The sequence below is a fragment of the Vidua macroura genome, chromosome 8 (genome assembly GCF_024509145.1).
Source record: "Vidua macroura isolate BioBank_ID:100142 chromosome 8, ASM2450914v1, whole genome shotgun sequence".
In the NCBI taxonomy this organism is placed as follows: Eukaryota; Metazoa; Chordata; class Aves; order Passeriformes; family Viduidae; genus Vidua; species Vidua macroura.
Window position 1 is genome coordinate 11827948 of NC_071578.1, and position 12221 is coordinate 11840168.

General features: G+C 36.9%; 1 protein-coding gene across 5 annotated transcripts in view; it reads right to left on the bottom strand.

The window, feature by feature from the left end:
- Positions 1 to 12221, bottom strand: part of CFAP58 (cilia and flagella associated protein 58) — a 56875-nt gene that overhangs the window by 35212 nt on the left and 9442 nt on the right. For all 5 annotated transcript variants that reach the window (XR_008438211.1, XR_008438210.1, XR_008438209.1 and 2 more), the window contains exons 5-10: positions 11210 to 11404; positions 8946 to 9083; positions 6711 to 6870; positions 6396 to 6478; positions 5054 to 5245; positions 217 to 378 (exon numbers count right to left, since the gene is read on the bottom strand). Coding sequence is in view for 2 of the 5 variants with exons in the window: in XM_053984311.1 (XP_053840286.1) it covers positions 217 to 378; positions 5054 to 5245; positions 6396 to 6478; positions 6711 to 6870; positions 8946 to 9083; positions 11210 to 11404 (930 nt within the window). In the remaining 3 variants the exon portion in view is untranslated. The remainder of the gene's footprint in view (positions 1 to 216; positions 379 to 5053; positions 5246 to 6395; positions 6479 to 6710; positions 6871 to 8945; positions 9084 to 11209; positions 11405 to 12221) is intronic.

Genomic DNA, 12221 nt, shown 5'->3' on the forward strand with positions numbered 1-12221 from the left:
TTCCACATGATGACTGAGGACTCCTATTTCCAGTCCAAATACAAATGGTGTAGATAAAACTTTAGGGACCTAAAATATTCATTTCCCCAAAACCCACAGGAATGAAGAAACCACTTCTGCCATTGATCCACTGAGCTTCCCTTTAACAAATTAAAATTAAATCAGGAAAAAAACAGGAACAGCAAGAGAATCACAAGGAAAAATGTATCCTTCTACCTTAGCTTCAATCAGATTTTTACTGTACAGCGTCCTCTCTGTTCTCAGAGTTTCACAAAGGTTTTGTTGCTGTTTTAATTTAATCGCTTGCACTTCTATTTCCTTCTCATAGTTGCAGATCTGAATTTGATGCATTTCAAGATCTTTCATGTGATTGAGGACCTGGAGCAAAAGGAAAGGAAAGATATTAACATGATTAAATCATCATCACAAGATTAGAAGGATGGGACAAAGTTTGTGATTTGAAAATGAGAAGTTCAAATCCCTGTGATAAGCAGTTTTAACTACAGTTGAAAATTGCTCCAGTCCAAATACAAGTTTAACCTTTCTGACTTGCTTATGTGGGACAAAATTTATTTTAATCTAATACCTAGGTTTCACTCAAGACTAAAACTTATAGAGGCGCATATATTTAATTTAACAACAAGCTCCTGAAAGAAAATATTGCCACAGAGTGGGTGCAATAAAATTAACATAAACAGTTTCCATCAAGAATAGACTCAGTTTATTTATGAAGCAAATCTAGATTTTGGATGTTGTTTTGGATGTCAGCTGTATAAGATGAATTAACACACATGTTTTTCCAGAAGCCCTGCATGTACTTTTACATTCTAACAACACTTTTTTTTTAAATGAACACGTGACCACAGAGTTGATTATAAACTGTTCAGATAGAATTACTATAATAAGAAAGTCAGTTAATGTAACTTACACTTGGTCTAAATAAGTAAGTAATCACCATTAGTTGCTTCTATGAAAGATTAGAAATAATTATGTGAAGATTACCTAAGGAGAATAGAGTATTGTAGACTATAGAAAGAAGATGATCACATGCAGTATCAATAAACAAAACCACAAATTTTACAGACACCTTTCTTAAGCAGTTACTATCATAACAACACATAATAATTGCTATGTTACAAAAATACAAATAGTTGCTAATCATTATGAGGAGATTCTATTTTTTTTTAATTTAAAAATATTTTTCAAAAATGTATTTTTTATTTTTCTCCTGCTATACAAAGCTGAAAACTGAGGAGTTCAAGAAAGCAGCATTCATATAGAATTCAGCATTACAAAAAAAAATAAGAAATAAAAACAATATTAAGGAGCACACACATCAAAACCACACTTTACCAGGTTCACTACCCAGCAGGAGAAAACAATGCCATCCTTAAAGGCAGGAAAAAAAAATAGGCATTAAAAAAAAAAAGCTGAGGAATCACACAGACAAAATCCAGGAGAGAAGTCAATGTCCAAATGCAGTTCACATCCTGTTCTCCTGACTCCACTTTTGAAAGTAGAGTTTTGGGCTAAAATACATGCTTGCATGTCAAAGCAGAAGAAAAAAACAAATGTCTATGTCAAATAGTCAATAACTGCAAAGTTTGCAGTTTACAGCATTGTCCCTTCCTCAGCAGTAAATCCTTGGGGAGGCCTAACTATGGGACAGGAGCTTAAATAATTAAGTATTCCACCAGGTACCTCCAACCAACTTTGAAGATAGGGGAGAGCTAAATATCAAAAATTTTATTACAGAAGCAGGAATACAATTCCAGCACATTGTAGCTGACTTCAGGTGATCCCAGGAACTGCTTACAATGCAATACAAAAATACACAATCCCAGTTTATAACCTATTTCTGCGTTCTCCTTTGCTGTTTAAACAATCTGCCAATAGTAATAGCACAGGGAAGAAATCAATGAGGCATGTTTTCTATCTGCACTATGGTGATTATAGGCTGGAGCAAGTTTTGAAAGTAGGTCACTGCATTTGTAAGTGTTTTACTTGTTTCTGATACAATATAAGTGCAGTAAGATTGTGGACAAAGTTTTCTGAGTTGTGCTCACAGGCTAGATGCTGATTTTGCTTTTTCAGGAATGATTAAACCCAAATAATTCTCTCTTATAAATACAGAAAAGATACATGCAGTGTTTCACAACACAGCCCCATGGGAGCCTGAGCATGCTCAATTCCTGTTTAGTCAATGGGCACACTACACCTCTCAGATTTGGCAATGAGGGCCCAAAGCTAAGCAAAAAGAATTTGGTATTCATAGTTTTTCCTCTATCCTCACAGTTTGTTTATTTGTACACTTCCCTATCATCTACTACTGGTTACCTGTGTAGTTCTATAAACCTACCCAATACGTCAGTAATGGTGCTGTCCTTATTTGCTTATCCATTTTTAACCACTCCAGGAAGTGCTGCCACGGCCTTAATTCTTCTTATTGAAGAATTGGTTTTCCAAAAGATTATGTGAATTTGAAAAAGGAAATGTATGTTTTCATTTTCCTGGGCAGGTTGTTAACTGCAAATTCAATATTTTAAAAGGGTTTATTTGAAAAAAAAACAACATATTAAAGACTGGTTTTGTGACTCCTCAGAAAACACAGCCCGGGAACAGTTCAGATGGAATTGAAAGGTGTACTCCACTGCCTCCTCTTCAGCAGCCTAAACCATACACAGAGAAACCAACATTTCATAATTTAAGAATTTCAACTCAAAAAAGAAAAAAAATCTCCTAAAAGTTGTACTCAGTAATACACAATAACAAAGAGCAAGGAACAGATGTTTTTTTTCTTACTCGTACTGGTTAATCTAGAAGTTAGACTTTCCAACAAGTGGTAGTGACTTGAAAATAAGCAGTCAGCCAAGGCAATAGTTAGAAGAAGAAGTCATGCATGAACTCTCACCCTAAAAATATTTTACTGTTGTGTACATAATTTTGTTGACACTGTTCATCAGTTAATAACAAACAACTGTCACAGTCAAGATGGGCATGATGCACAGAGTAACGCCATACAATTTCAGAAAGCTTAAAGCATTTGCCCAAACAGAGTAACACCACACCACTTCAGAAGGCTTCAGGCATCCACCCATACAGAGGAACATTGTGTCACTTCAGAGGGCTGCTCCTCTTGTTCTTCAGCCCAAACTTTTATACCCTCATATTCATGCATTGGCCCTGTGTGCCCTCTGTCCCTTTGGTGGTTGGTCAGTGCACCTGGGCACTCCATGGCTCTTTACCTTCAATATTGCCCACCTGCTTTTCATGGCTGTAGCCCACTGGGGATGGGGCTCGGCCACAGCCCCACTCCCAACTACCACAAACTGTGTGCCTACAAATGATGATTTTGAAAGATGCATTCTGCAGCTCTGTAGAGTATATGCTGCTATAAATAGCCAGACAGCTTTCAGAGCCAGAATAGCTACATCTCTGGGCTTAGATGGGTTTGGCTCTTTTCCAGCTCTTATGCAATTCTAAAGGTGGGGTGCAACCTCCTGCAAAACCAGGTTGGTGGCAAAAGGTGACAGAAGAGCACTGACTGACCATAGCCTTACTGCCATCAGTAGCTCATTCCCCACCAGCTGTGAAATGACTCCTGTAGTTTTGACACAGTTTCTCAAGTCTGAATAGGTCAAACAGTGAACCTAAATATTACCTATTTACATAATAATCCTGATCCTATATCCTCCTATCCTGCATTTGGACTTGAAGGACAAGACTACTGTCTCACATATTCCTGTGCTCAAAACTGTTCTTGCTCCTCTTCACCTGTAAGCAGAGTCAGGAACTGCCCCTTTGGTGAGCCAAGGAAGCCTGCCAGTCCTTTGGAAAGTTGCAGGCACAATGCAGGCATGACTATACAAACAGCTCAAGTGTCATAAGCCATTTACTGACTCTCTGCCTTATAAGAAATGATAGAAAATTTACACCCAAAGTGGCAGCGGAAAGAAACAAAAAAGTAAGCAAACAAACATTTGTCATTCTCACCCTCAAAATACTATGGGCAACCCCAAAAAGAATTAAAAGAAAGAGCCTTGTAGTTCTGACTGTTATGAATTATTCTCTGGCCCTAGTTTACAATGTTCTTAACTCATCTACACTGTTAGAAATGCACTATGAGGGAAAGAAGCAAAATATGACTTTGCAACAAAGACAAATCTCACTTTTGTGGAATATTATTTACAAGGAAATGACAAGAGGTATTCCAGGCAATGGAGCATACACCATTCCAGAATGATTTAAAAACCCCTGGTCAAATGAAGTTGGAAGGATAATTTTACTGTGAAAAGACAGCAAATAACTTTTGAGTTGAAACTTCTTAGAACCTAATCCCAGTAAATCAATAAGCTCCTTGGAGGGCTCTCCAATGTGATACTCAGCAATTAATGGAACATGTTAAAAACATGTTTCTGATTTTAATTCATCAGGAATAAAGTTATACATAATAATGGGCAGCAGGAAACACAAATTTTATGCAGTATTTCTCTGCAGCTGCTCCTGGAAAACTTGTCTTGCAATCTATCTTGAACATGCTGAGATGTTTTCACATACTGAAGTAAGCCTTCAAAATGTTAGGTACCTTACAAAGATGTGAAGCACTGTTAGGTCTCACTGGCCTCGATTTTAGGACAGTGGTCATATGCAAGATACGGTCATTTGCAGATAAGAAAGGAAAATCAAAGTATAACTTCCAACTGCATATGAGAGTTTCAACTGTGGGGACTCATGTATAAGAAGTCAAGAGGCCTTGGTTTGAATTCCAGCCCTAGCTTCATTTCCCAACTGATTGCTGAATAAGAGCAATACATAGCTGGACTCCAAGTCTCTCACAGAATTAACAAGTCTCTCTCTCATTGATAAGGTTTCCCTAGAGAGAGCTGAAGCAGTAGCAGGCAACATGCATTGACGGCAAGAAATATTTGTACATTGTATGAAGACCACCAATCCAAGCTTTCTTCCACTGGCATGTTAGGAAAATTAATGTATCATCTTCACAGTTCTGAGAGTAAGACAGGAAAGAACCCCTTGCACAACGACCTGTTCCTACCTTCTCTTTGAGCTCACTCATTTCCTTGATGAAACTCTCTCTCTCCTTCTCCAATTGGTAAATAATCTTCCTTTGTTTCTGAGCTTCTATCTTATAATTTTGGATTTCTGACTCCAAGTTCTGTTTTGACTGTTCATGGAACTTCACCAAATCTATCTGCTTCTGAGTAGCATTTGCAGCCTTGATCAAGTTCTAAAGGGAACAAAAAATAATGAGACTTGAGCTGAAAATGCAACACTGTCACCACTGGTGACAGTGACAAAAGCATGCCACTGTCAAAGCAGATTATGGACTTTTCAATATTATTATTCGTTATCTAATTGTTCTGTTGAAATACTTGAACCTTAAATCTGATTTAAAAAACAAAATCTCTAGCACAGGTGCCAAATAGAGCTTTTTTTTTTTTATTTCAAGTTAAAACACTAGTGTCTGCATTACAAAAAATAAAATTGACAGGATTGTTTACAAGTGGATATAATTAATGACTGGAAAATCCTTACCAGCTTTAACACATTTTGATTGTAAAGCTTGACAATAGCCAGTAACATTAATAATAAAGCCAAATACACTTCTTTCTCATGTATTCAATAGAAAGTTCAAGCTTGAAATTAACCAAGCTTACTTTAACATTTTGCATAAAGATTAAACAGAAAACATCAACATATCATCTTTACAAAATCAGCCTCCTATTCCCACTTTAAAATTTCCTTCCCTATACAAAACAAATATTTGTTACCTGTCAAATCAGAGCCTCTGCTAGATTCAAGACACAGGACAGTGAATCTACACCAAATAAGGCACATCAGAAATCATCTTTTAGCACTGAATTTAGTAGATAACACTTCAGAACTGCCCATAAACATGAGATTCTATACTGCAGTACAAGAACCTTGGGCTGATGGGAAACAATCAGTATGAGAAACAGATCTAAGCGTAAGGATTACTACTCAAACAGCCTGCCAAGCTGCTACACAGTGTATCAACACTCTGGTTGTTCTTCTATTAGCAAACACTCAGTTTGCCTAGATTAGTACTAAACTTTGTAAGATACAGAGTGTAAAAACACAGATATAGCAAACACTTCGGATACCAAATAATGGGTTTGCAGTTTGAACTCCCTGATGGTTTATACGTTAAAACTTGGAAATCTTCTGTGTATTTATGGATACTAACACTATTTCAGTGCACAGAAAAGAAGTAGTTTGTACATCTGCTTAAGGAAATTTGAAGGCTTTAACTTAACATTATGTATTCTACATTTCTGTGTTGCTGTGAATGTTTAAGCTACAGGCATTTCATTCTCAAGCTGTGAGGCTTATCAATATGACCAATGCAAACTCACCTGGTTTAGCATATCCCTTTCCCTCACAAGCCCATCTATGGCTCTCTTGTCAGTCTCTGCTTGCTTTTTGCCTGTCTCCAACTCTAGAGAAAAAGAGAAAAGACAGTGAATTCTGGGTTTAAATTGTACAGCTGTTAAAAATGCAGAAACAATTTAGTGGACTTTTTTTAAAGCTTTGACATTACATAACCAGTTCAAGTAGTTTTGAACAGGTTTTACAATCCTACGCATTAGGTGATGCTAACGCTTATTTGGGTACCTAGAATAACTTAAAATAACTCATAAAACACATCCACCTATCTCTTAGGCACCTACCTTTCTCCAGTCTGATTATTTGATTTTTTAGCATGCTTTTTTCATGTTCTGCATCAACTTTGTGTTCCTCTGCAGTACGCAGCTTATTCTGGAGAACATCTCTCATTTTGCTCAGCTTTGAAATTTCAAGGCTCATCTGAGCTGCTTCATCCTCTATCTCCTACAGAATAGCAACAAGGAAAGGGGAGAGAAAGCATCGACAGAAAGAAAGAAGAAAATGCTTTTTTATTTGGCGTACACTTACTCCATGAAACTCGGGAAGAAAACATGTAAGTGTTGTGGGTCAGCTGCAGAAAGATAATTAGCTAACTGAAAAATATTTAAAATAATTTAAAGAAAGCGAGTTTGGGAAAAGAAAATTATAATCAAATCTTACACTTCAGGGCTGAAGATGATCAACAAAGAACCTTGAACTGCAAACCTCACACAGCACTACCCAATTAGTCCAGTAGATTAAAAACAGGCAGCTCTATTTTCATATGAAGTACTAGGCACAGTGATTGTGATGAGAAAGATATCTGTAGTGTGGTCTGATTGCATGTCCCTAAATAGCAGGTATGGGTTATCCCCATCCCTTTTATAACCTATGGCTTTAAAGAAAAAGCAAAATCCAGAGTCTGTCTCATTTGCTATACAATAGAGGAAAAAATAATCAATCAAAATACTGCATAATTGGTTGCTGGGAAACATAGCAAATAATCCCAACAGCAATCAGTCTTTTTCCTTTAAAGAAGTAAGCATAACTTTGTATAATTCAGCACCACTGCTAGGTTTTACAGCCATCACAGACTACAGTGTTCCACTTACAGCCTCAGATACTGATTCTGTGAGAAGGGGAATCCTGCTATGAAGCATCCTCTGGGAGAATGGGAATCTCTTCAGTTCTCACTGACAATAAGCTTCAAGAGGTTTAAGAGTAGTTTGGCAATTCACATTGCCCAGCACACAGCATACTGCAGGATGGTACTGCAGGCACAATCCTTACAAAAACTGCACCCCAGATCATGACTGGGGCCCTTAACCTTTAGCAGGTGGCTTAACTACTAACTGGGCAGTATCTTCTATATTTTGTTCCCAGAAGTCCTTGAGCATGACTCTGAGAGTTCCATCAACTTTTCCTGAAATAAGGATAAGAGTATATAATCATCTGGGACTCCAAAGTCCCAGATGTAAGTCATATTTGTAAAGTTTTAAATAATGATGGCATTGGTAATGATAAAACTGGATAACCTGGAAAAGACAGCAATTTGTTTTTCAAATAAGTAAGAAAAACAGCCTTCAGTTTGACTATTATAATACAACAGAAAGAAAGCGCCTATCATCCTCCATTAAGGATCCAAATCAGAATCATCTATGTTGTATTAGTTGTGAACTGAGCTTTTAATCTGTCAGGGGTTAGTTTCTATCAGACTAATGAGCAAACAAGCTTTTTATTCAGGTGAATTAGTTATACTCAATAAAACTCAAGAAGATAATTGTTTTCTACCTGAATTTTCTAATGTTTAATGTTTTAACCCCAATGGTGACACAAAATGCAAGATATGGTGAATAGCATAATAGCATCCAACATCTATACATTAACCTTTGTCAAGTGCTCTCAAAATACCCTAAAAAGAATATGCAGGAATCCTTTAATTCTTCCTTAATAGAAACTCATCTGCTTCTGAGTTGTATAAAATGGGAAGTCAGGCAACAAAAACCTTTAGATCTGAAAGTAAACTATCTTGGTTACTTATATTTAACTTTCTCAACTGATACTGAGGGGGAAGAAATTTTAGTGTTGAAAGCAATTGCCTTCAGTGGAAACTATCCAGGACACCATTGTTATAATTTATAACCATTTTTCAATGGATTTTGGCAAAATTCAAATTACATTAATCATTGTAAGAAAATAATTCCTCTTATTTGAAGATCTCAGGATTGAAAAAAGACCCCATGTTTGTGGCCACCCATCCTTTATGAACAGGGTGTGGTGAACATTTTGGTTCATGTGTTTTATGAAACAACTCCACCAGGAGAACAGGTGCTACATTGTCAGATGAGAGGGTTGGAGACTATCTGCCATAGAAAGAATGGCATCCAACATCAGCCAGATCTAGTCCTAAAAACTACTCATGTTTCCTCCAAAACTACCCATGGGGAACTATCAGGACAAGAACTGAAGTCATCCCTGTCCCAGGTGGTAAGATTTCATTGGAATGATACAGCTGGTAGGATGCACCTTCTGGAACTTACTTTCAGTTGTGCCGTCTTCTGACCGATGTCCTTCATCACATCATCAAGCATTGCACTCTGCTGCTCACTCTCTTGTGTGAGCTTTTGATATTTCATCTTCACTTGCTCAAGTTCCTTACCAGCTTTTTCATTCAAGGTCTGTTAGATTAAAGAACAATCCTATTAATTCTTCTAAATCTCATTACAATACCTTCATACACTTGAAGACTGAACCTTCCTGCTACCCAGGAGACAAAAGCTGCTGCAGAATATTGTCTGCTTAAAAACCAGCCTTCACTGTTGATGAAATTACTAAAATTACTAAATATGATACATTGTCATAATGACATGGAGAAATCATAATTTCTAATGAACAACAGATCCAGTGTAATTTTTTTTTCTGGAAGCTTAGCAGGTGTTTATTGCAGGTGGTAAATAGATATTTTACTTCTTGTTATGCATTTGCAACCATCACATAATAGAACTTGCTACATATAATTACTGAAAATGAGTATGAGATACAAATCACTTCAATCAGCAGAGGGCAGGGGAACTCTGTTTTCTGAGCAAGCATCCTACATTAATGTGCTGATAACATTTCTCTGGGTATATGGTTTGCTGAGACTAGGACAAAACATTCTGCTCTTTAATTTGTCTTCAGTTAAACATATGGGTTTGTGGTGGTTTTGTGGTTTCTATACAGAACACATATTTCAATACTGGAGCTACCAGATTTATCTTCTGCTTGATGGAAACTTCCTTGCAGATACTACATATAAAAATGAGGACAGAATAACCATCATATTTTTCACTCCTGATGAAGTCAATATACATTGCGCCTTTAAAAAAATTCAAGGAAGAGAAGTAAAAATTAGTGTAAAAACAAGGAATACTCCCTTTTATATTGCAAATGTCAGGATAACACTGTTTCAGGCAGCCCTTGGACGGGGGTGGGAAAAAGCTTATAGCAACCATATCAAATCATTTTCAATGTCATGCGAGAAAGGGTATTTCATTAGAATTTCTTATAAAATAAGAATAAGAATAAAAGAATAGCAGGCATCACAACAACTACACTTGAATTGAGACAATAACCTGATGAAATTGCAATAGCTGTCTTACCTTCTTTTGAAGATTTCTACCCTGACCCTTGCAGAGTTGGATAGCCTGTGTTTTGGACAGACTTCAAGCAAAAGACCATTTAGGGCATTCACAGACACCTTCAAGCCAGCACAGGCAAGGAAGAAAATGCAGAAGTCTGGTTAATTAGCCCACACACAGCACTTTATGTGAACTCTTGGTTTCCAGGATAGTTTGGATAATTGAATGTCCCTAAAATCTACACTTTGAAAGGCTGAAAGAGACTGTAAAAAGGAGGAAGACTGGAACAGAATGAGGAATTGTGTATACAATGTGATTGTCATGGCAGATGATGGAGCTGCCCTCAAAAGCTGCATTAAATCAGTGATATTCAGAGAATTAATCAAGTCTTCTCTTGATCTCTTTTTTGAGTATTTTATTAAGATTTTGTGCTGACTAAAAATTGGCAGAGACCTCCACCTTCTCAAATTCAGGGACCAGAAGGGAAGAAAAAGCCATAAAAGTTATAAATTTACAAGATACACACAACTCACAAGGAAGTTTCCCTTGAGGTAGGACTGGTTTACAGTGATGAGATCTCCCCTGCCATTTACTGAAATTGCTTCTCTGAGAGTTTCTCAAAGTCAGGGGAAATGGACTGAAAACCTGAAAATTCACACACTTGCAGAACACTATGTTAGGACATGTCCAGATAAAGTTTTTTTTAAAAGAATGAAGAAAATCAATCAAAAAGGTTTATGAAGACAGTTCCTTGCCCTTTCACAGCCTTGAGAGGCAGATAAAAATTACTGTGAAAAAGAAGAAGGAAGGGGATGGAGGTAAAATTATTTTACCAATGCCACTAGACACAGTCAATAGCAAAGGTGGCAATATAGTCAGAAGTCCAACCTGGCAGTCTCCTGCTCCTATAGATCATCCATGTTCTTCATAAACTATGTCTCATTTGCTGTGATTTTTCAAGATGAACAATATCATTGAGATCCACTACCGATCTATCTGAAATCTTTCAGCAAGCTTTACATACTTATTTATTAGTAAATTAATATTTATATAAAAATAAATGCTTTTTAAAATTTATTACCTTAATCTCCCTCCCTCTCCTTTCAGGAAAATCCATTTTCTTCTTAGTTACAGATTTTACTCTAATCTTAGACCTGAAGAATACAGTGTGCCGTGTACCCTACCTTCTGCTCTCTAAGATTATTTTCTATTTTCAGTTGTTCCTCTTTATCGTTCTCTATTTGTTGCTGTAACTTCTGGACCTCAGCTTGCTTGTTATCCATTTCAGCTAGAAGATTTTTCAGCTCAGTCTCCATTCTTTCCTTCTTTCGTGCCTCTCGTAATTCCTCGCTTTGACACAGCTGGATGTCTTGCTGAAGCTATAATAATGGAGAAGAAAACAATTTTAAATTCTGCTGCCTTTTACTCAGAAAAACAAGTCCCTCACCTCTCTGATTATGCTTGATTTTAAAAACAAGAGCTTCTATATTACTGCAACCACCACTGTATGCCAGATCTTCTCAGAAGTAATTATGTTTTCTAATGGTTGAACAAAATATTCTGCATGAGGGCCCTATTTATTGATGACAAAAATTTGTTAAACACCAGTCAGCTCACCCAGACAGAAGGGCCTGATACAGTCCAAACATAAAAGCATTATTCTGGAGATGCAGTGGCATAAATGTCTTTACTGTTATAAGTTACTTGCAAAGTGGTACTTTCTGAATGCAGTATTAAAATTAATTGGGGCTTGATTTTATATTGCAAGGATTTTTCTTCTTTTTATTATTCTCTCTGACTAGCAGAAACACTTACTACATGGATATTAAAGGAAAGAGATGTTCATTTTCACAACTGGTCTCAATCTTTCTACTCTCAAAGTTCCTATGTGGGAACTCTGAAAGAGAAAAATTTTCTTATATTTAATAGACTGTCTTGTGACTCCTGCTCTCTCCCTCCACAAAAATTTGATGGAGCAGAATCAGCAGAGAGGAGACACAGGGGGCTGATCCATATGGAAATATTCCATTCAGCCAGGGACCAGCAATTGAAAGATGTTCTTTGCTTAAGGATTCCTCCCCCTCTGAGCCCACAGATAAAAAGTTGCCAGAACTAACAGGGTCTTCAACAGGATCTTCAAAGAGACATTGTCATTTAAGCACTCTGAAGTGGAGAATAATTTCATACTGGAAGAAT